General features: G+C 49.2%; 1 protein-coding gene across 1 annotated transcript in view; it reads right to left on the bottom strand.

Moving 5' to 3' along the window:
* The window catches only part of LOC142185094 (cytochrome P450 2G1-like), an 85,189-nt gene that overhangs the window by 48,539 nt on the left and 11,567 nt on the right, over positions 1-25,083 (bottom strand). Inside the window, exons 7-8 of the mRNA XM_075260347.1 lie at positions 12,328-12,515; positions 10,707-10,848 (exon numbers count right to left, since the gene is read on the bottom strand). Of these exons, the coding sequence (XP_075116448.1) occupies positions 10,707-10,848; positions 12,328-12,515 (330 nt within the window). The remainder of the gene's footprint in view (positions 1-10,706; positions 10,849-12,327; positions 12,516-25,083) is intronic.

The following is a 25,083-nucleotide window of genomic DNA, read 5'->3' as shown; positions in this document are numbered from 1 at the left end:
TAACTGTGTGTGTGCCCATACAGTCTCCTAGTAACTGTGTGTGCCCATACTGTCTCTAGTAACTGTGTTGTGTGCCCATACTCAGTCTCCTAGTAGACTGTGTGTGCCCATACCGTCTCCTAGTAACTGTGTGTGTGCCCATACCGTCTCCTAGTAACTGTGTGTGCCCATACTGTCTCCTAGTAACTGTGTGTGTGCCCATACCTGTCTCCTAGTAACTGTGTGTGCCCATACTGTCTCCTAGTAACTGTGTGTGTGCCCATACCGTCTCCTAGTAACTGTGTGTGCCCATACCGTCTCCTAGTAACTGTGTGTGGCCCATACTGTCTCCTAGTAACTGTGTGTGTGCCCATACCGTCTCCTAGTAACTGTGTGTGCCCATACCGTCTCCTAGTAACTGTGTGTGTGCCCATACCGTCTCCTAGTAACTGTGTGTGTGCCCATACTGTCTCCTAGTAACTGTGTGTGTGTGCCCATACCGTCTCCTAGTAACTGTGTGTGTGCCCATACCGTCTCCTAGTAACTGTGTGTGTGCCCATACTGTCTCCTAGTAACTGTGTGTGCCCATACCGTCTCCTAGTAACTGTGTGTGTGCCCATACCGTCTCCTAGTAACTGTGTGTGTGCCCATACCGTCTCCTAGTAACTGTGTGTGCCCATACTGTCTCCTAGTAACTGTGTGTGTGCCCATACCGTCTCCTAGTAACTGTGTGTGCCCATACTGTCTCCTAGTAACTGTGTGTGTGCCCATACCGTCTCCTAGTAACTGTGTGTGTGCCCATACCGTCTCCTAGTAACTGTGTGGTGTGCCCATACCGTCTCCTAGTAACTGTGTGTGTGCCCATACTGTCTCCTAGTAACTGTGTGTGCCCATACCGTCTCCTAGTAACTGTGTGTGTGCCATACCGTCTCCTAGTAACTGTGTGTGTGCCCATACTGTCTCCTAGTAACTGTGTGTGTGCCCATACCGTCTCCTAGTAACTGTGTGTGTGCCCATACTGTCTCCTAGTAACTGTGTGTGCCCATACCGTCTCCTAGTAACTGTGTGTGTGCCCATACCGTCTCCTAGTAACTGTGTGTGTGCCCATACTGTCTCCTAGTAACTGTGTGTGTGCCCATACTGTCTCCTAGTAACTGTGTGTGTGCCCATACCGTCTCCTAGTAACTGTGTGTGTGCCCATACCGTCTCCTAGTAACTGTGTGTGTGCCCATACCGTCTCCTAGTAACTGTGGTGTGCCCATACCGATCTCCTAGTAACTGTGTGTGTGCCCATACTGTCTCCTAGTAACTGTGTGTGTGCCCATACCGTCTCCTAGTAACTGTGTGTGCCCATACTGTCTCCTAGTAACTGTGTGTGTGCCCATACCGTCTCCTAGTAACTGTGTGTGCCCATACCGTCTCCTAGTAACTGTGTGTCGTGCCCATACCGTCTCCTAGTAACTGTGTGTGCCCATACTGTCTCCTAGCAGCTGTGTGTGTGCCCATACTGTCTCCTAGTAACTGTGTGTGCCCATACTGTCTCCTAGTAACTGTGTGTGTGCCCATACCGTCTCCTAGTAACTGTGTGTGTGCCCATACTGTCTCCTAGTAACTGTGTGTGTGCCCATACCGTCTCCTAGTAACTGTGTGTGTGCCCATACTGTCTCCTAGTAACTGTGTGTGTGCCCATACCGTCTCCTAGTAACTGTGTGTGTGCCCATACCGTCTCCTAGTAACTGTGTGTGTGCCCATACTGTCTCCTAGTAACTGTGTGTGTGCCCATACCGTCTCCTAGTAACTGTGTGTGCCCATACCGTCTCCTAGTAACTGTGTGTGTGCCCATACTGTCTCCTAGTAACTGTGTGTGCCCATACCTGTCTCCTAGTAACTGTGTGTGTGCCCATACCGTCTCCTAGTAACTGTGTGTGTGCCCATACCGTCTCCTAGTAACTGTGTGTGTGCCCATACTCGTCTCCTAGTAACTGTGTGTGCCCATACCGTCTCCTAGTAACTGGTGTGTGCCCATACCGTCTCCTAGTAACTGTGTGTGTGCCCATACCGTCTCCTAGTAACTGTGTGTGCCCATACGTCTCCTAGTAACTGTGTGTGTGCCCATACCGTCTCCTAGTAACTGTGTGTGCCCATACTGTCTCCTAGTAACTGTGTTGTGTGCCCATACCGTCTCCTAGTAACTGTGTGTGTGCCCATACCGTCTCCTAGTAACTGTGTGTGTGCCCATACCGTCTCCTAGTAACTGTGTGTGTGCCCATACTGTCTCCTAGTAACTGTGTGTGCCCCATACCGTCTCCTAGTAACTGTGTGTGTGCCCATACCGTCTCCTAGTAACTGTGTGTGTGCCCATACTGTCTCCTAGTAACTGTGTGTGTGCCCATACGTCTCCTAGTACTGTGTGTGCCCATACCGTCTCCTAGTAACTGTGTGTGTGCCCATACCTGTTCTCCTAGTAACTGTGTGTGCCCATACCGTCTCCTAGTAACTGTGTGTGTGCCCATACTGTCTCCTAGTAACTGTGTGTGCCCATACCGTCTCCTAGTAACTGTGTGTGTGCCCATACCGTCTCCTAGTAACTGTGTGTGTGCCCCATACCGTCTCCTAGTAACTGTGTGTGTGCCCATACCGTCTCCTAGTAACTGTGTGTGTGCCCATACTGTCTCCTAGTAACTGTGTGTGCCCATACCGTCTCCTAGTAACTGTGTGTGTGCCCATACCGTCTCCTAGTAACTGTGTGTGTGCCCATACTGTCTCCTAGTAACTGTGTGTGCCCATACCGTCTCCTAGTAACTGTGTGTGCCCATACGTCTCCTAGTAACTGTGTGTGTGCCCATACTGTCTCCTAGTAACTGTGTGTGCCCATACCGTCTCCTAGCTAACTGTGTGTGTGCCCATACCGTCTCCTAGTAACTGTGTGTGTGCCCATACCGTCTCCTAGTAACTGGTGTGTGCCCATACCGTCTCCTAGTAACTGTGTGTGTGCCCATACCGTCTCCTAGTAACTGTGTGTGCCCATACCGTCTCCTAGTAACTGTGTGTGTGCCCATACTGTCTCCTAGTAACTGTGTGTGTGCCCATACCGTCTCCTAGTAACTGTGTGTGTGCCCATACCGTCTCCTAGTAACTGTGGTGTGCCCATACTGTCTCTAGTAACTGTGTGTGCCCATACCGTCTCCTAGTAACTGTGTGTGTGCCCATACTGTCTCCTAGTAACTGTGTGTGCCCATACTGTCTCCTAGTAACTGTGTGTGCCCATACCGTCTCCTAGTAACTGTGTGTGCCCATACCGTCTCCTAGTAACTGTGTGTGCCCATACTGTCTCCTAGTAACTGTGTGTGTGCCCATACTGTCTCCTAGTAACTGTGTGTGCCCATACTGTCTCCTAGTAACTGTGTGTGTGCCCATACCGTCTCCTAGTAACTGTGTGTGCCCATACCGTCTCCTAGTAACTGGTGTGTGCCCATACCGTCTCCTAGTAACTGTGTGTGTGCCCATACTGTCTCCTAGTAACTGTGTGTGCCCATACCGTCTCCTAGTAACTGTGTGTGTGCCCATACCGTCTCCTAGTAACTGTGTGTGTGCCCATACCGTCTCCTAGTAACTGTGTGTGTGCCCATACCGTCTCCTAGTAACTGTGTGTGTGCCCATACCGTCTTCCTAGTAACTGTGTGTGTGCCCATACCGTCTCCTAGTAACTGTGTGTGTGCCCATACTGTCTCCTAGTAACTGTGTGTGCCCATACTGTCTCCTAGTAACTGTGTGTGCCCATACGTCTCCTAGTAACTGTGTGTGTGCCATACCGTCTCCTAGTAACTGTGTGTGTGCCCATACCGTCTCCTAGTAACTGTGTGTGTGCCCATACTGTCTCCTAGTAACTGTGTGTGCCCATACCGTCTCCTAGTAACTGTGTGTGTGCCCATACCGTCTCCTAGTAACTGTGTGTGTGCCCATACTGTCTCCTAGTAACTGTGTGTGTGCCCATACTGTCTCCTAGTAACCTGTGTGTGTGCCATACCGTCTCCTAGTAACTGTGTGTGTGCCCATACCGTCTCCTAGTAACTGTGTGTGCCCATACCGTCTCCTAGTAACCTGTGTGTGTGCCCATACTGTCTCCTAGTAACTGTGTGTGCCCATACCGTCTCCTAGTAACTGTGTGTGTGCCCATACCGTCTCCTAGTAACTGTGTGTGTGCCATACCGTCTCCTAGTAACTGTGTGTGTGCCCATACCGTCTCCTAGTAACTGTGTGTGTGCCCATACTGTCTCCTAGTAACTGTGTGTGTGCCCATACTGTCTCCTAGTAACTGTGTGTGTGCCCATACCGTCTCCTAGTAACTGTGTGTGTGCCCATACTGTCTCCTAGTAACTGTGTGTGCCCATACCGTCTCCTAGTAACTGTGTGTGTGCCCATATCGTCTCCTAGTAACTGTGTGTGTGCCCATACTGTCTCCTAGTAACTGTGTGTGCCCATACCGTCTCCTAGTAACTGTGTGTGTGCCCATACCGTCTCCTAGTAACTGTGTGTGCCCATACCGTCTCCTAGTAACTGTGTGTGTGCCCATACCGTCTCCTAGTAACTGTGTGTGTGCCCATACCGTCTCCTAGTAACTGTGTGTGTGCCCATACCGTCTCCTAGTAACTGTGTGTGTGCCCATACCGTCTCCTAGTAACTGTGTGTGTGCCCATACTGTCTCCTAGTAACTGTGTGTGCCCATACCGTCTCCTAGTAACTGTGTGTGTGCCCATACCGTCTCTAGTAACTGTGTGTGCCCATACCGTCTCCTAGTAACTGTGTGTGTGCCCATACCGTCTCCTAGTAACTGTGTGTGTGCCCATACCGTCTCCTAGTAACTGTGTGTGTGCCCATACCGTCTCCTAGTAACTGTGTGTGTGCCCATACCGTCTCCTAGTAACTGTGTGTGTGCCCATACCGTCTCCTAGTAACTGTGTGTGTGCCCATACTGTCTCCTAGTAACTGTGTGTGCCCATACCGTCTCCTAGTAACTGTGTGTGTGCCCATACCGTCTCCTAGTAACTGTGTGTGTGCCCATACTGTCTCCTAGTAACTGTGTGTGCCCATACCGTCTCCTAGTAACTGTGTGTGTGCCCATACTGTCTCCTAGTAACTGTGTGTGCCCATACTGTCTCCTAGTAACTGTGTGTGTGCCCATACCGTCTCCTAGTAACTGTGTGTGTGCCATACCGTCTCCTAGTAACTGTGTGTGTGCCCATACCGTCTCCTAGTAACTGAGTGTGTGCCCATACTGTCTCCTAGTAACTGTGTGTGTGCCCATACTGTCTCCTAGTAACTGTGTGTGCCCATACCGTCTCCTAGTAACTGTGTGTGTGCCCATACCGTCTCCTAGTAACTGTGGTGTGCCCATACCGTCTCCTAGTAACTGTGTGTGTGCCCATACCGTCTCCTAGTAACTGTGTGTGTGCCCATACCGTCTCCTAGTAACTGTGTGTGTGCCCATACCGTCTCCTAGTAACTGTGTGTGTGCCATACCGTCTCCTAGTAACTGTGTGTGCCCATACCGTCTCCTAGTAACTGTGTGTGTGCCCATACTGTCTCCTAGTAACTGTGTGTGCCCATACCGTCTCCTAGTAACTGTGTGTGTGCCCATACCGTCTCCTAGTAACTGTGTGTGTGCCCATACCGTCTCCTAGTAACTGTGTGTGTGCCCATACTGTCTCCTAGTAACTGTGTGTGCCCATACCGTCTCCTAGTAACTGTGTGTGTGCCCATACTGTCTCCTAGTAACTGTGTGTGTGCCCATACCGTCTCCTAGTAACTGTGTGTGTGCCCATACTGTCTCCTAGTAACTGTGTGTGTGCCCATACCGTCTCCTAGTAACTGTGTGTGTGCCCATACCGTCTCCTAGTAACTGTGTGTGTGCCCATACCGTCTCCTAGTAACTGAGTGTGTGCCCATACTGTCTCCTAGTAACTGTGTGTGTGCCCATACTGTCTCCTAGTAACTGTGTGTGCCCATACCGTCTCCTAGTAACTGTGTGTGTGCCCATACCGTCTCCTAGTAACTGTGTGTGTGCCCATACCGTCTCCTAGTAACTGTGTGTGTGCCCATACTGTCTCCTAGTAACTGTGTGTGTGCCCATTTGACCGTCTCCTAGTAACTGTGTGTGTGCCCATACTGTCTCCTAGTAACTGTGTGTGTGCCCATACCGTCTCCTAGTAACTGTGTGTGCCCATACCGTCTCCTAGTAACTGTGTGTGTGCCCATACTGTCTCCTAGTAACTGTGTGTGCCCATACTGTCTCCTAGTAACTGTGTGTGTGCCCATACTGTCTCCTAGTAACTGTGTGTGTGCCCATACCGTCTCCTAGTAACTGTGTGTGCCCATACCGTCTCCTAGTAACTGTGTGTGTGCCCATACTGTCTCCTAGTAACTGTGTGTGTGCCCATACCGTCTCCTAGTAACTGTGTGTGCCCATACCGTCTCCTAGTAACTGTGTGTGTGCCCATACGTCTCCTAGTAACTGTGTGTGCCCATACTGTCTCCTAGTAACTGTGTGTGTGCCCATACCGTCTCCTAGTAACTGTGTGTGTGCCCATACCGTCTCCTAGTAACTGTGTGTGTGCCCATACCGTCTCCTAGTAACTGAGTGTGTGCCCATACTGTCTCCTAGTAACTGTGTGTGTGCCCATACTGTCTCCTAGTAACTGTGTGTTGCCCATACCGTCTCCTAGTAACTGTGTGTGTGCCCATACCGTCTCCTAGTAACTGTGTGTGCCCATACCGTCTCCTAGTAACTGTGTGTGTGCCCATACTGTCTCCTAGTAACTGTGTGTGTGCCCATACCGTCTCCTAGTAACTGTGTGTGTGCCCATACCGTCTCCTAGTAACTGTGTGTGTGCCCATACCGTCTCCTAGTAACTGTGTGTGCCCATACCGTCTCCTAGTAACTGTGTGTGTGCCCATACTGTCTCCTAGTAACTGTGTGTGTGCCCATACCGTCTCCTAGTAACTGTGTGTGTGCCCATACCGTCTCCTAGTAACTGTGTGTGTGCCCATACCGTCTCCTAGTAACTGTGTGTGTGCCCATACTGTCTCCTAGTAACTTGTGTGTGCCCATACCGTCTCCTAGTAACTGTGTGTGTGCCCATACTGTCTCCTAGTAACTGTGTGTGTGCCCATACCGTCTCCTAGTAACTGTGTGTGTGCCCATACCGTCTCCTAGTAACTGTGTGTGTGCCCATACCGTCTCCTAGTAACTGTGTGTGTGCCCATACCGTCTCCTAGTAACTGTGTGTGTGCCCATACCGTCTCCTAGTAACTGAGTGTGTGCCCATACTGTCTCCTAGTAACTGTGTGTGCCCATACCGTCTCCTAGTAACTGTGTGTGTGCCCATACCGTCTCCTAGTAACTGTGTGTGTGCCCATACTGTCTCCTAGTAACTGTGTGTGTGCCCATACTGTCTCCTAGTAACTGTGTGTGCCCATACCGTCTCCTAGTAACTGTGTGTGTGCCCCTACCGTCTCCTAGTAACTGTGTGTGCCCATACCGTCTCCTAGTAACTGTGTGTGTGCCCATACTGTCTCCTAGTAACTGTGTGTGTGCCATACCGTCTCCTAGTAACTGTGTGTGTGCCCATACCGTCTCCTAGTAACTGTGTGTGCCCATACTGTCTCCTAGCAGCTGTGTGTGTGCCCATACCGTCTCCTAGTAACTGTGTGTGTGCCCATACCGTCTCCTAGTAACTGTGTGTGCCCATACTGTCTCCTAGTAACTGTGTGTGTGCCCATACCGTCTCCTAGTAACTGTGTGTGCCCATACTGTCTCCTAGCAGCTGTGTGTGTGCCCATACTGTCTCCTAGTAACTGTGTGTGTGCCCATACCGTCTCCTAGTAACTGTGTGTGCCCATACTGTCTCCTAGTAACTGTGTGTGTGCCCATACCGTCTCCTAGTAACTGTGTGTGCCCATACTGTCTCCTAGTAACTGTGTGTGTGCCCATACCGTCTCCTAGTAACTGTGTGTGTGCCCATACCGTCTCCTAGTAACTGAGTGTGTGCCCATACTGTCTCCTAGTAACTGTGTGTGTGCCCATACCGTCTCCTAGTAACTGTGTGTGCCCATACCGTCTCCTAGTAACTGTGTGTGTGCCCATACCGTCTCCTAGTAACTGTGTGTGCCCATACTGTCTCCTAGTAACTGTGTGTGCCCATACTGTCTCCTAGTAACTGTGTGTGTGCCCATACCGTCTCCTAGTAACTGTGTGTGTGCCCATACCGTCTCCTAGTAACTGTGTGTGTGCCCATATCGTCTCCTAGTAACTGTGTGTGCCCATACCGTCTCCTAGTAACTGTGTGTGCCCATACCGTCTCCTAGTAACTGTGTGTGTGCCCATACCGTCTCCTAGTAACTGTGTGTGCCCATACTGTCTCCTAGTAACTGTGTGTGTGCCCATACCGTCTCCTAGTAACTGTGTGTGCCCATACTGTCTCCTAGTAACTGTGTGTGTGCCCATACTGTCTCCTAGTAACTGTGTGTGTGCCCATACCGTCTCCTAGTAACTGTGTGTGCCCATACCGTCTCCTAGTAACTGTGTGTGTGCCCATACCGTCTCCTAGTAACTGTGTGTGTGCCCATACCGTCTCCTAGTAACTGTGTGTGTGCCCATATCGTCTCCTAGTAACTGTGTGTGCCCATACCGTCTCCTAGTAACTGTGTGTGTGCCCATACTGTCTCCTAGTAACTGTGTGTGCCCATACCGTCTCCTAGTAACTGTGTGTGTGCCCATACCGTCTCCTAGTAACTGTGTGTGTGCCCATACTGTCTCCTAGTAACTGTGTGTGCCCATACCGTCTCCTAGTAACTGAGTGTGTGCCCATACTGTCTCCTAGTAACTGAGTGTGTGCCCATACTGTCTCCTAGTAACTGTGTGTGTGCCCATACTGTCTCCTAGTAACTGTGTGTGTGCCCATACCGTCTCCTAGTAACTGTGTGTGCCCATACCGTCTCCTAGTAACTGTGTGTGTGCCCATACCGTCTCCTAGTAACTGTGTGTGCCCATACTGTCTCCTAGTAACTGTGTGTGCCCCATACCGTCTCCTAGTAACTGTGTGTGTGCCCATACCGTCTCCTAGTAACTGTGTGTGCCCATACCGTCTCCTAGTAACTGTGTGTGTGCCCATACTGTCTCCTAGTAACTGTGTGTGTGCCCATACCGTCTCCTAGTAACTGTGTGTGTGCCCATACCGTCTCCTAGTAACTGTGTGTGTGCCCATACCGTCTCCTAGTAACTGTGTGTGCCCATACTGTCTCCTAGTAACTGTGTGTGCCCATACCGTCTCCTAGTAACTGTGTGTGCCCATACTGTCTCCTAGTAACTGTGTGTGTGCCCATACCGTCTCCTAGTAACTGTGTGTGCCCATACCGTCTCCTAGTAACTGTGTGTGTGCCCATACCGTCTCCTAGTAACTGTGTGTGCCCATACTGTCTCCTAGTAACTGTGTGTGCCCATACCGTCTCCTAGTAACTGTGTGTGTGCCCATACCGTCTCCTAGTAACTGTGTGTGCCCATACCGTCTCCTAGTAACTGTGTGTGTTGCCCATACTGTCTCCTAGTAACTGTGTGTGTGCCCATACCGTCTCCTAGTAACTGTGTGTGTGCCCATACCGTCTCCTAGTAACTGTGTGTGTGCCCATACCGTCTCCTAGTAACTGTGTGTGCCCATACTGTCTCCTAGTAACTGTGTGTGCCCATACTGTCTCCTAGTAACTGTGTGTGTGCCCATACTGTCTCCTAGTAACTGTGTGTGCCCATACTGTCTCCTAGTAACTGTGTGTGTGCCCATACCGTCTCCTAGTAACTGTGTGTGCCCATACTGTCTCCTAGTAACTGTGTGTGTGCCCATACCGTCTCCTAGTAACTGTGTGTGTGCCCATATCGTCTCCTAGTAACTGTGTGTGCCCATACCGTCTCCTAGTAACTGTGTGTGCCCATACCGTCTCCTAGTAACTGTGTGTGTGCCCATATCGTCTCCTAGTAACTGTGTGTGCCCATACCGTCTCCTAGTAACTGTGTGTGCCCATACCGTCTCCTAGCACAGTAACCCTTTGTGTGCCATCTCTTAGTGATATTCCAGGGTGTTGCTGGACACTTCTTGGCCGCTCTCCTCTCCTCGCCTCTGCTGCATCTCTAAGAGAATGTTCACATTTAAGAAGTAGCAGATTTTCTGTTCCCGTCTGTCAATGTGGATGTGATTTTATATCTTATCCTTATAATGTAATATATATACAGTATATATATATATATTAGTGGTGCAGAGCATTAGGCAACATGTGATTTTTAAAGGAATGTACTTATTGATTTTTCTGCTGGGGACTCTCTGCCGATCCTCAATGTCACAGACAGGGGATTGTGGCCCCGCCGTGCTGCCAGACCAGGCCATTAAGCAGCCGTCCGTGCAGGGCAGAGAGAAGCTGAATGTGTAACTTGCTTCCATCTCGCTGGCATGGGGTGGACTATCTGAGAAGCAGAGCAGTGGTCAGGGTGCAGGTCCTGAGGCCTGGGGCACAACCAGCAATGTAATGAAAGGCAGGGGACTGAAGGGTCTTTCGGAACATGACGAGTCGTGACCATGTCAATTTTTCAGCATATTAAAGAATTCTGCATTGTCACTAAACTTTATCGATAATTCCTACATTTTCGCTATGAGCCATATATTCTGGCTCCTATGAAGAAATACCTGCAGAGAAAGCCATCAGGGCGTCGTTCTTCATGAACCTGCCGCTCTCATCCAAGAAATGGTTTGGATTAAACTTCCATGGAGAAGAGAAATATTTCTTGTCCCGATGAACGGTGCAGAGTAACGGGTAAATTTCTGTGCCCTGGGAAATAAAGCTTTGTTACATGTTTCCAAAAAATATTCATTACTAGCCTCTGCCTGTGACTTCGTCTGCATGCTATTAGCCTTGACAATCCGCCTATATTCAGCAAATTGCTGCCATCGATGGTTCACCTGCAGCAATGTTTCTGCAGCTCTCAAGCTGTCCTGATTCTGAACTTGCTCCTCGCAGCGTGCCTGTCATTGTTCCGGCATCTCAGCAGCTGGCTGGGATGCCATATAATGAGTGTGTTGTTGGCATTGATGATCCACCTGCTCTGGCATTCTGGCAACTGTCAAGCTGGCCTGCCGCTGAATTTGTTCTTCATGCCATGCCAGTGATTGTTCCGGCATCTCAGCAGCTCACTGGAATACCATATAATGAGCGTGTTGTTGGCGTTGATGATCCGCCTGCTCTGGTGTTTCAGCGGCTATAGAATTTTGCGACAAATTAGATTTTCTTTTTCCCGGTATGTTTAAAATTGGCAAACTGACAATTTGGATTAAAAGGGTTTTCCCATCCAGTGTGTCAGCACTGCCTGAGGCAGATCAGATAATATGTAGATGCTTGCACACAATGGACTCAGTGTTATCTGTGTGTTTACATAGAGAGATAAAAGACCTGGCTTTATCAGCAAACTCCAATTAACTGATTCTCCTGCTGCCAAGAGCAGTATAACATAGTATATGAACATAAATTCATAACAGTCGTGAAGCCATGTCATTTACCGGGATAAAAAATAACCTATGTGTTCATCCAGGTTACAATCTATCTATCTGCCAAATTTCAATCCGTTCAGCTGTTTTTGCGTGATTAACAAACATACAAACATACAAACGTTCACATTTATAATATTAGTAGGGTAATGTATGGGGAGAAGCCAAAGAGAAAGCAGAAGAGAGCAGGGCCCGTGTAGTTGTAAGAAAAGTAAGTGTGTGACTCTGGGACTAAATGAAGGCTTTAGGGTATATACATGTGGCTTCTGTAACTTATATATGACATTGAGGACCGGAATATTGGAAAAGAATATGAGAATCATTTTACCATAGTTTAACATAGTAGATAAGGTTGGATAAAGACGAGTCCAAGAAATCTGAACTATAAATCTGCCAAAGGAAGGCAAAACCGCCCATGAGGCTGAAGCCCAAATATGCCAATAGGGTTAAATCTCTGGATTAACCTCCTATCACTAAAATTTTTAGCTTCTAAGAACTTCCATGGGAAACATTTGGCCTTAGTTCTGGAATTTTAAAATCTATGAACGCGGCGGTGTGAAATTCCTGAATTTGGAAAGATGGGTGGAACATTTGATGGGCTGCTTTTGTGATAGTCTTCTGCCAGCAGTCCAAGGATTGGCTTCAAAGTCAGATTTTTGACCCATTATATATCAGGGTATCATACTTGTTAATGGGGATGTCCAAGGCGGAGGGTCTTGTTGACCTGCCCCCTCTCCTATATCTATCTCCCTCCTGTCCGACCTACCTTAGGGATCTGATAACCTCTAAACTGGACATCTCTTGTCACCATACGTGGCACATTCATAGGTGAAATGTCACCAAATCTCTGGACCTCATGGATGAACGCCTGCGTATAATGCATTTGTATCCTGTCCTCAAAATGTGGGACCCGATCTCGTCCAATGACTTCATCAATCTCATCATGGAGTTTAGCTGTAATGAAAGATACATGAGATTATTAGATCCAATATAATCCACCAACAAAAGCTTTCGGAGCAATATCCCTCCTTGTAGAGATGTCTATTGTCACAGGGAGTCTCACAAGCAGGAAGAGAAGTGTCTCACTAATGTCTCCTATAGATGGTTTCCCCGTAAGCCAATGTCCTACCCACTGGAGCCTGACTGGAGGAATCACAAACCAGACTCTCCTCCAATAGGTCAGGGATGTCTCTTTCTTTTGGAGGAGACTGTAGTGTGGCAAATATTCCAAGCAACAAAGCTGTAACAATAGATCATGAAATAATTACCAAAGATTGAGGACCAATGAAGATTAGAGTTGGAGGAACACTTAATACTATTCACTAACAGACTAAGCTACTCTTTATACTAATGGAATACACAGAAGTCTATGGAAAGCTACTATTAGGTTTTGAGGACCCCAATGTGTCACCAAAAATATGAAGAAAAAAAAACCTGAGGAATAAAGTGTACCTCCAGTTATAAACAACTTTGCATAAATGAATTGTTCAGGGGAATGTAAGCAACTTGGCAGCATATCTTATTAAAGAAATCTGTTCTGAGCTGCTTTCTATATAGTAGTCTATGAAGAAAAGAGGAGAAAAAAGAGCCAATTTGGAAAATCACTCAAATATAATGTGTTCCACATTATTATGCAAAATGTTTTTAGGAGTGGTAAGATAAGAATTTTTCTGTTTGTCCGTGAAAACTCATTGCTGGTGATTAGAGATGAGCGAACAGTGTTCTATGGAACTCATGTTCGATCGGATATTAGGCTGTTCGGCATGTTCGAATCGAATCGAACACCGCGTGGTAAAGTGCGCCATTACTCGATTCCCCTCCCACCTTCCCTGGCGCCTTTTTTGCTCCAATAACAGCGCAGGGTAGGTGGGACAGGAACTACGACACCGGTGACGTTGAGAAAAGTAGGCAAAACCCATTGGCTGCCGAAAACATGTGACCTCTAATTTAAAAGAACAGCGCCGCCCAGGTTCGCGTCATTCTGAGCTTGCAATTCACCGAGGACGGAGGTTTCCGTCCAGTTAGCTAGGGCTTAGATTCTGGGTAGGCAGGGACAGGCTAGGATAGGAAGGAGAAGACAACCAACAGCTCTTGTAAGAGCTAAATTCCAGGGAGAAGCTTGTCAGTGTAACGTGGCACTGACGGGCTCAATCGCCGCAACCCAGCTTTCCCAGGATCCTGAATGGAATACACTGACAGTGTATTCCCGTATACCCGATATATACCCCGATACCCGTTCCAACGGTGTGCCCCCCCACCTTCACCCCAGAAATACCCTGCAAGTCCCCTAGCAATAGAATTGGGGCTATATACACCCACAATTTTTACTACTGGTATACAGTGCCATTGTCTGACTGGGAATTCAAAGAATATATTGGGAATACAAATACCCTCATTTCTTGCTACTGCCATATAGTGCCAGTGTCTGACTGGGAATTCAAAGAATATATTGGGGTTACGTGCACCCACAATTTTTACTACTGGTATACAGTGCCATTGTCTGACTGGGAATTCAAAGAATATATTGGGGTTATAAATACCCTCATTTCTTGCTACTCTGCCATATAGTGCCAGTTTCTGACTGGGAATTCAAAGAATATATTGGGGTTACGTGCACCCACAATTTTTACTACTGGTATACAGTGCCATTGTCTGACTGGGAATTCAAAGAATATATTGGGGTTATAAATACCCTCATTTCTTACTACTGCCATATAGTGCCAGTTTCTGACTGGTAATTCAAAGAATATATTGTGGTTACGTGCACCCACAATTTTTACTACTGGTATACAGTGCCATTGTCTCCCTGGGAATTCAAAGAATATATTGGGGTTACGTGCACCCACAATTTTTACTACTGGTATACAGTGCCATTGTCTGACTGGGAATTAAAAGAATATATTGGGAATACAAATACCCTCATTTCTTGCTACTGCCATATAGTGCCAGTTTCTGACTGGTAATTCAAAGAATATATTGGGGTTACGTGCACCCACAATTTTTACTACTGGTATACAGTGCCATTGTCTGACTGGGAATTCAAAGAATATATTGGGGAATACAAATACCCTCATTTCTTGCTACTGCCATATAGTGCCAGTTTCTGACTGGTAATTCAAAGAATATATTGGGGTTACGTGCACCCACAATTTTTACTACTGGTATACAGTGCCATTGTCTGACTGGGAATTCAAAGAATATATTGGGGTTATAAATACCCTCATTTCTTGCTACTGGTATATAGTGCCAGTGTCTGACTGGGAATTCAAAGAATATATTGGGGTTACGTGCACCCACAATTTTTACTACTGGTATACAGTGCCATTGTCTGACTGGGAATTCAAAGAATATATTGGGAATACAAATACCCTCATTTCTTGCTACTGCCATATAGTGCCAGTTTCTGACTGGTAATTCAAAGAATATATTGGGGTTACGTGCACCCACAATTTGTACTACTGGTATACAGTGCCATTGTCTCCCTGGGAATTCAAAGAATATATTGGGGTTACGTGCACCCACAATTTTTACTACTGGTATACAGTGCCATTGTCTGACTGGGAATTCAAAGAATATATTGGGGTTATAAATACCCTCATTTCTTGCTACTGCCATATAGTGCCAGTGTCTGACTGGGAATTCAAAGAATATATTGGGGTTACATGCACCCACAATTTTTTACTACTGGTATACAGTGCCAATTTCTAACTAGGAATTCAAAATGCGCAAGGCTCCCGGAAAGGGACGTGGACGAGGCCGTGGGCGAGGTCGGGGGAATGGTTCTGGGGAGCAAGGTAGCAGTGAAGCCACAGGGCGTCCCGTGCCTACTCCTGTGGGGCAGCAAGCATTGCGCCACTCCACAGTGCCAGGGTTGCTTGCCACATTAACTAAACTGCAGGGTACAAACCTTAGTAGGCCCGAGAACCAGGAACAGGTCTTGCAATGGCTGTCAGAGAACGCTTACAGCACATTGTCCAGCAGCCAGTCAGACTCTGCCTCCTCTCCTCCTATTACCCAACAGTCTTGTCTTCCTTCCTCCCAAAATTCCGAAGCTTTACAGAACAATAACCCAAACTGTCCCTGCTCCCCAGAGCTGTTCTCCGCTCCTTTCATTGTCCCTCAACCTGCCTCTCCACGTCACGATTCCACGAACCTAACAGAGGAGCATCTGTGTCCAGATGCTCAAACACTAGAGTCTCCTCCATCTCCGTTCGATTTGGTGGTGGATGACCAGCAACCCACCCTCATCGACGATGATGTGACGCAGTTGCCGTCAGGGCATCCAGTTGACCGGCGCATTGTGCGGGAGGAGGAGATGAGACAGGAGTTGGAAGAGGAAGTGGTGGATGATGAGGACACTGACCCGACCTGGACAGGGGGGATGTCAAGCGGGGAAAGTAGTGTGGATGTTGAGGCAGGTGCAGCACCAAAAAGGGTAGCTAGAGGCAGAGGCAGAGGTCAGCAGCTTAGGCGAAGCCAGGCCACACCCGGAATCTCCCAAGATGTTCCAGTTCGTACCCAGCCCCGAAAAACTCCCACCTCGAGGGCACGTTTCTCGAAGGTGTGGAGTTTTTTCAAGGAATGCGCCGAGGACAGATATAGTGTTGTCTGTACAATTTGCCTCTCGAAATTGATTAGGGGCTCTGAGAAGAGCAACCTGTCCACCACTTCAATGCGCCGTCATTTGGAATCCAAGCACTGGAATCAGTGGCAGGCAGCAACGGCAGGACAAAGGCCACCTGCCGTTCACGCCACTGCCACTGCCTCTGCCACTGCCTCTGCCTCTGCCACTGCCACTGCTGACTGTGCTGGCGATGCACTCCAGAGGACGAGCCAGGACACCACTTCATCTGCCTCCGCCACTTTGTTGACTTCTACCTCATCCTCCCCTGGTCCTGTCTTATCTCCTTCTCCTGCACCATCAAAGGCACCATCAGGCGTTTCTTTACAACAACCCACCATCTCTCAGACATTGGAGCGGCGGCAGAAATACACTGCTAACCACCCACACGCGCAAGCCTTGAACGCCAACATCGCTAAACTGCTGGCCCAGGAGATGTTGGCGTTCCGGCTTGTTGAAACTCCCGCCTTCCTGGACCTGATGGCAACTGCGGCACCTCGCTATGCCATCCCTAGCCGTCACTACTTCTCCCGGTGTGCCGTCCCCGCCTTGCACCAGCACGTGTCACTCAACATCAGGCGGGCCCTTAGTTCCGCGCTTTGCACAAAGGTCCACTTGACCACCGACGCGTGGACAAGTGCATGCGGACAGGGACGCTACATTTCACTGACGGCACACTGGGTGAATGTAGTTGAGGCTGGGACTGCTTCCCAAACTGGCCCGGTGTACCTCGTCTCCCCGCCTAACATTCCTGGCAGGGACACGAGAAGAACACCCCCCTCCTCCTCCTCCTCTACCGCCTCCTCCTCCGCCACCGCCTCCTCCTCCGCCACCGCCTCCTCCTCCGCTGTTAGATTGACCCCAGCTACGAGTTGGAAACGTTGCAGCACTGGCGTTGGTAGACGTCAGCAGGCTGTGCTGAAGCTGATCAGCTTGGGGGACAGACAGCACACTGCCTCCGAGGTGAGGGATGCCCTCCTCGATGAGACGGCAATATGGTTTGAGCCGCTGCACTTGGGCCCAGGCATGGTCGTTTGTGATAACGGCCGGAACCTGGTAGCAGCTCTGGAGCTTGCCGGACTCCAACATGTTCCATGCCTGGCCCACGTCTTCAACCTAGTGGTGCAACGTTTCCTAAAGAGCTACCCCAATGTTCCAGAGCTACTGGTGAAAGTGCGGCGCATGTGCGCCCACTTTCGCAAGTCGACAGTAGCCGCTGCTAGCTTAAAATCTCTCCAGCAACGCCTGCATGTGCCACAACACCGGCTTTTGTGCGACGTCCCCACACGCTGGAACTCAACGTTTCAGATGTTGAATAGAGTGGTTGAGCAGCAGAGACCTTTGATGGAATACCAGCTACAAAACCCTAGGGTGCCACAAAGTCAGCTGCCTCAGTTTCACATCCATGAGTGGCCATGGATGAGAGACCTTTGTGACATCCTACGGGTCTTTGAGGAGTCCACAAGGAGGGTGAGCTCTGAGGATGCGATGGTGAGCCTTACAATCCCGCTCTTGTGTGTTCTGAGAGAATCCCTGATTGACATCAGGGATAACTCAGATCACACAGAGGAGTCAGGGATAGCATCCGATCCGTCACAGCTGGAGAGTAGGTCCACACATCTGTCCGCTTCACTGCGTTTAATGGAGGAGGAGGAGGAGGAGGAGGAGGAAGAAGAGTTGTCCGATGATGTGATGGTGATACAGGAGGCTTCCGGGCAACTTCGAATCGTCCCATTGTTGCAGCGCGGATGGGTAGACATGGAGGATGAGGAGGAAATGGAGATTGAACTTTCCGGTGGGGCCAGAGGAGTCATGCCAACTAACACTGTGGCAGACATGGCTGAGTTCATGTTGGGGTGCTTTACAACCGACAAGCGTATTGTCAAAATCATGGAGGACAACCAGTACTGGATCTTTGCTATCCTTGACCCCCGGTATAAAAACAACATTGGAGATGTTTCCAGCATGTGACGTTGGCGGCAGGGAGGGCAGTTCCTCCAGTAGGCAACCAAGTTCTCACCGGTCCACACAAACGAGGGGCACACTGTCTAAGGTCTGGGACACCTTGATGGCACCCCCTCGCCAAAGTGCCGCCACGGAGGGTCCTAGTGTCACCAGGCGTGAGAAGTATAGGCGCATGTTGCGGGAATACCTTTCCGACCACAGCCCTGTCCTCTCCGACCCCTCTGCGCCCTACACGTATTGGGTGTCGAAGTTGGACCTGTGGCTTGAACTTGCCCTATATGCCTTGGAGGTGCTGTCCTGTCCTGCCGCCAGCGTCCTATCTGAGAGGGTGTTCAGTGCAGCCGGTGGCATCATCACTGACAAGCGCACCCGTCTGTCAGCTGAGAGTGCCGACCGGCTCACTTTGATAAAAATGAACCACCACTGGATAGAGCCTTCATTTTTGTGCCCACCTGTGTAAAGCACCCCAACATGAAACTCCATGTCTGTACTCAACCTCTCCAATTCCTCCGCATCCTCATACTCATCCACCATAAGCGTTGCACAATTCTGCTAATACTAGGCTCCCTCCAACATGATTTCCCCCAACTCTGCTGGTTAGAGGCTCCCTCCACCCTGATTTCCACCAACTCTGCTGGTTAGAGGCTCCCTCCACCCTGCTTTCCCACAACTCTGCTGGTTAGAGGCTCCCTCCACCATGAATTTGCCCAAACTGGGCTGTTTAGAGGCTCCCTCCACCATGAATTGGTCCAAACTGGGTTTTTTAGAGGCTCCCTCCACCATGAATTGGTCCAAACTGGGCTGTTTAGAGGCTCCCTCCACCATGAATTTGCCCAAACTGGGCTGTTTAGCGGCTCCCTCCACCATTAATTGGTCCAAACTGGGCTGGTTAGAGGCTCCCTCCACCATGAATTTGCCCAAACTGGGCTGTTTAGAGGCTCTCTCCACCATGAATTTGCCCAAACTGGGCTGGTTAGAGGCTCCCTCCACCATGAATTGGTCCAAACTGGGTTTTTTAGAGGCTCCCTCCACCATGAATTTGCCCAAACTGGGCTGGTTAGAGGCTCCCTCCACCATGAATTGGTCCAAACTGGGCTGTTTAGAGGCTCCCTCCACCATTAATTGGTCCAAACTGGGCTGGTTAGAGGCTCCCTCCACCATGAATTTCCCAAAACTTGGCTGTTTAGAGGCTCCCTCCACCATGAATTGGTCCAAACTTGGCTGTTTAGAGGCTCCCTCCACCATTAATTGGTCCAAACTGGGCTGGTTAGAGGCTCCCTCCACCATGAATTGGTCCAAACTGGGTTTTTTAGAGGCTCCCTCCACCATGAATTTGCCCAAACTGGGCTGTTTAGAGGCTCCCTCCACCATGAATTGGTCCAAACTGGGTTTTTTAGAGGCTCCCTCCACCATGAATTGGTCCAAACTGGGCTGTTTAGAGGCTCCCTCCACCATGAATTTGCCCAAACTGGGCTGTTTAGCGGCTCCCTCCACCATTAATTGGTCCAAACTGGGCTGGTTAGAGGCTCCCTCCACCATGAATTTGCCCAAACTGGGCTGTTTAGAGGCTCCCTCCACCATGAATTTGCCCAAACTGGGCTGGTTAGAGGCTCCCTCCACCATGAATTGGTCCAAACTGGGTTTTTTAGAGGCTCCCTCCACCATGAATTTGCCCAAACTGGGCTGTTTAGAGGCTCCCTCCACCATGAATTGGTCCAAACTGGGCTGTTTAGAGGCTCCCTCCACCATTAATTGGTCCAAACTGGGCTGGTTAGAGGCTCCCTCCACCATGAATTTCCCAAAACTTGGCTGTTTAGAGGCTCCCTCCACCATTAATTGGTCCAAACTGGGCTGGTTAGAGGCTCCCTCTACCATGAATTTGCCCAAACTGGGCTGTTTAGAGGCTCCCTCCACCATGAATTGGTCCAAACTTGGCTGTTTAGAGGCTCCCTCCACCATTAATTGGTCCAAACTGGGCTGGTTAGAGGCTCCCTCCACCATGAATTGGTCCAAACTGGGTTTTTTAGAGGCTCCCTCCACCATGAATTGGTCCAAACTGGGGTTTTTAGAGGCTCCCTCCACCATGAATTGGTCCAAACTGGGCTGTTTAGCGGCTCCCTCCACCATTAATTGGTCCAAACTGGGCTGGTTAGAGGCTCCCTCCACCATGAATTTGCCCAAACTGGGCTGTTTAGAGGCTCCCTCCACCATGAATTTGCCCAAACTGGGCTGGTTAGAGGCTCCCTCCACCATGAATTGGTCCAAACTGGGGTTTTTAGAGGCTCCCTCCACCATGAATTGGTCCAAACTTGGCTGTTTAGAGGCTCCCTCCACCATTAATTGGTCCAAACTGGGCTGGTTAGAGGCTCCCTCCACCATGAATTGGTCCAAACTGGGTTTTTTAGAGGCTCCCTCCACCATGAATTTGCCCAAACTGGGCTGTTTAGAGGCTCCCTCCACCATGAATTGGTCCAAACTGGGCTGGTTAGAGGCTCCCTCCACCATGAATTTCCCAAAACTTGGCTGTTTAGAGGCTCCCTCCACCATTAATTGGTCCAAACTGGGCTGGTTAGAGGCTCCCTTCACCATGAATTTGCCCAAACTGGGCTGTTTAGAGGCTCCCTCCACCATGAATTTGCCCAAACTGGGCTGGTTAGAGGCTCCCTCCACCATGAATTGGTCCAAACTGGGGTTTTTAGAGGCTCCCTCCACCATGAATTGGTCCAAACTTGGCTGTTTAGAGGCTCCCTCCACCATGAATTGGTCCAAACTGGGGTGGTTAGAGGCTCCCTCCACCATTAATTGGTCCAAACTGGGCTGGTTAGAGGCTCCCTCCACCATTAATTGGTCCAAACTGGGCTGGTTAGAGGCTCCCTCCACCATGAATTTGCCCAAACTGGGCTGTTTAGAGGCTCCCTCCACCATGAATTTGCCCAAACTGGGCTGGTTAGAGGCTCCCTCCACCATGAATTGGTCCAAACTGGGGTTTTTAGAGGCTCCCTCCACCATTAATTGGTCCAAACTGGGGTTTTTAGAGGCTCCCTCCACCATGAATTGGTCCAAACTGGGTTTTTTAGAGGCTCCCTCCACCATGAATTTGCCCAAACTGGGCTGTTTAGAGGCTCCCTCCACCATGAATTGGTCCAAACTGGGCTGGTTAGAGGCTCCCTCCACCATGAATTTCCCAAAACTTGGCTGTTTAGAGGCTCCCTCCACCATTAATTGGTCCAAACTGGGCTGGTTAGAGGCTCCCTCCACCATGAATTTGCCCAAACTGGGCTGTTTAGAGGCTCCTTCCACCATGAATTTGCCCAAACTGGGCTGTTTAGAGGCTCCCTCCACCATGAATTGGTCCAAACTGGGTTTTTTAGAGGCTCCCTCCACCATGAATTGGTCCAAACTGGGCTGTTTAGAGGCTCCCTCCACCATGAATTTGCCCAAACTGGGCTGTTTAGCGGCTCCCTCCACCATTAATTGGTCCAAACTGGGCTGGTTAGAGGCTCCCTCCACCATGAATTTGCCCAAACTGGGCTGTTTAGAGGCTCCCTCCACCATGAATTTGCCCAAACTGGGCTGGTTAGAGGCTCCCTCCACCATGAATTGGTCCAAACTGGGGTTTTTAGAGGCTCCCTCCACCATGAATTGGTCCAAACTTGGCTGTTTAGAGGCTCCCTCCACCATGAATTGGTCCAAACTGGGGTGGTTAGAGGCTCCCTCCACCATTAATTGGTCCAAACTGGGCTGGTTAGAGGCTCCCTCCACCATTAATTGGTCCAAACTGGGCTGGTTAGAGGCTCCCTCCACCATTAATTGGTCCAAACTGGGCTGGTTAGAGGCTCCCTCCACCATTAATTGGTCCAAACTGGGCTGGTTAGAGGCTCCCTCCACCATGAATTTGCCCAAACTGGGCTGTTTAGAGGCTCCCTCCACCATGAATTTGCCCAAACTGGGCTGGTTAGAGGCTCCCTCCACCATGAATTGGTCCAAACTGGGGTTTTTAGAGGCTCCCTCCACCATGAATTGGTCCAAACTTGGCTGTTTAGAGGCTCCCTCCACCATGAATTGGTCCAAACTGGGGTGGTTAGAGGCTCCCTCCACCATTAATTGGTCCAAACTGGGCTGGTTAGAGGCTCCCTCCACCATTAATTGGTCCAAACTGGGCTGGTTAGAGGCTCCCTCCACCATGAATTGGTCCAAACTGGGGTTTTTAGAGGCTCCCTCCACCATGAATTGGTCCAAACTTGGCTGTTTAGAGGCTCCCTCCACCATTAATTGGTCCAAACTGGGCTGGTTAGAGGCTCCCTCCACCATTAATTGGTCCAAACTGGGCTGGTTAGAGGCTCCCTCCACCATTAATTGGTCCAAACTGGGCTGGTTAGAGGCTCCCTCCACCATGAATTTGCCCAAACTGGGCTGGTTAGAGGCTCCCTCCACCATGAATTGGTCCAAACTGGGGTTTTTAGAGGCTCCCTCCACCATGAATTTGCCCAAACTGGGGTGTTTAGAGGCTCCCTCCACCATGAATTGGTCCAAACTGGGCTGGTTAGAGGCTCCCTTCACCATGAATTGGTCCAAACTGGGGTTTTTAGAGGCTCCCTCCACCATGAATTGGTCCAAACTTGGCTGTTTAGAGGCTCCCTCCACCATTAATTGGTCCAAACTGGGCTGGTTAGAGGCTCCCTCCACCATTAATTGGTCCAAACTGGGCTGGTTAGAGGCTCCCTCCACCATTAATTGGTCCAAACTGGGCTGGTTAGAGGCTCCCTCCACCATGAATTTGCCCAAACTGGGCTGGTTAGAGGCTCCCTCCACCATGAATTGGTCCAAACTGGGGTTTTTAGAGGCTCCCTCCACCATGAATTTGCCCAAACTGGGGTGTTTAGAGGCTCCCTCCACCATGAATTTGCCCAAACTCTGCTGGTTAGAGGCTCAATCCACCCTGATTTTCAAAACAAATGTTGGTGCCAACCTCAACTTACTACAAGGGCCAAATTCACTGCTGGTGACAAGCTCTCCTCACTGCAAGTGCCAAATACACATGTTTCAAGGTGTTTTCCTACTGTCAGAGAGGTGGTATTGAGTGTGTAAAGTGTGTAGTTGTTAGGCTGTGATGTTGGGGTAATAGAGGGTCTTTGGTGTGTTAGATGCCCCCAGACATGCTTCCCCTGCTGTCCCAGTGTCATTCCAGAGGTGTTGGCATCATTTCCTGGGGTGTCATAGTGGACTTGGTGACCCTCCAGACACGGATTTGGGTTTCCCCCTTAACGAGTATCTGTTCCCCATAGACTATAATGGGGTTCGAAACCCGTTCGAACACACGAACATTGAGCGGCTGTTCGAATCGAATTTCAAACCTCGAACATTTTAGTGTTTGCTCATCTCTACTGGTGATGTGTGTCAGGGCTCTTTATATCACTGAAAGCCATTGCAGACGCCTGTGCTAATTAGTTTGGCAGGTGTGTCCAATTAAAGTCAAGACTACTTAAGAAGCCTGTCCCACATTATTAAGCAGCCTACATTTTCTGCCAAAATGGGAAAGAAAAAGGAGGTGTCGTCTGCTGAGAAGCAACAAATTGTGGAGTATTTAGGACAAGGAATGACTACAATCAACATTGCCAAGACACTTCTTCGTGATCATCGCACAATCAGGAAGTATGTAGCTGATTCACAGCACACGCGTGTGCGTGCTGAGAAGGGAAAATTGAGGACTCTTTCCAACAGACAATTACGTCAGGTTATAAGAGCAGCTGCAGAAAGGCCTGGTCATAGCAGCAGACAGGTTTGTGAAGCTGCTGGCGCCTCCAACATCCCCCGAACCACAAGATGGCGGGTCCTTCAGAGGTTTGCAGCTGTGTGTAAGCCGTCCTGTCCACCTCCTCTATCCACTGCACACAAGCAGAAACCGCTCCAGTGCGCCAAACAATACATGAAGACTGACTGCAAAACCGATGAGCGCCGTGCAACGCTCGATGGTCCAGATGGATGGAGTGGAGGATGGCTGGTTGATGGACACCCCATGCAAATACGGCTATGGCGCCAACAAGGAGGAGGTGGAGTAATGTTCTGGACTGGAATCATGGGGAGAGAGATTGTCGGCCCCTTTAGGATCCCTGAAGGGGTAAAGAGGAACCCCATAATGTATACGGAGTTTCTCATCAGCACCTCCTGCCATGGTCCAAGAAGAAGAACCGCGCAATCCGCAGCAAGATCATATTCATGCAGGATAATGCACCAATGTCTCAGGCTGCAAATAACACGTCTGCATCTCTGACTGTTATGGGCATAACAGGGGACAAAGTTATGGTGTGGCCCCCCAGGCTCCCCTGACCCCAACCCCAATGAGAACCTCTGGAGCATCATCAGAAGGAGTGTCTATGATGGCGGGTCACATCTAAGCAACAGCTCTGGGAGGGGAGTCAGTCCTCATGCAAAACAATTGGAGCAGAAACCATCCAAAACCTGACAAATACAATGGACAAGAGAGTTGAGAACAAGGCTCCGATGTGCAAATGTGACCTCACCTAGAAGAAAGGTTTGACTTGAAAACTGTTTGATTCCAGTCTGTAATAACCGGCTAATGCTGAGAATCTCACAAGTCACCATTTTTTTGTTCTTTATAAAAATAAAAAGGTTGAAATCTCTGCTGTGCATAATAATTTAGAACATGGATTTTGTGTTTTTTGTTTTTAATAAAATATTCTCTTATCATAGGCAGTTTGTTCAAAAACCTTTCAATTGTTCTCTAATAGTTGGTGACTGGAACATGACAAAGACTGCAATTCATAGATGTTATTTTTGAAAATGTGAGAAAATATTATTTGCATAATAATTTGGAACACCGTGTAGTTGCTGCTGCTACACTCTGCAACTCTGTACCTTTTTAATACTGCTAGGCTTGTAGATAAGAGGCTACCAGTGCACAGAATGAGACAATAA

The sequence above is a fragment of the Leptodactylus fuscus genome, chromosome 11 (assembly GCF_031893055.1).
Source record: "Leptodactylus fuscus isolate aLepFus1 chromosome 11, aLepFus1.hap2, whole genome shotgun sequence".
Classification (NCBI taxonomy): Eukaryota; Metazoa; Chordata; class Amphibia; order Anura; family Leptodactylidae; genus Leptodactylus; species Leptodactylus fuscus.
This window is presented reverse-complemented; position numbering and strand designations above follow the sequence as displayed.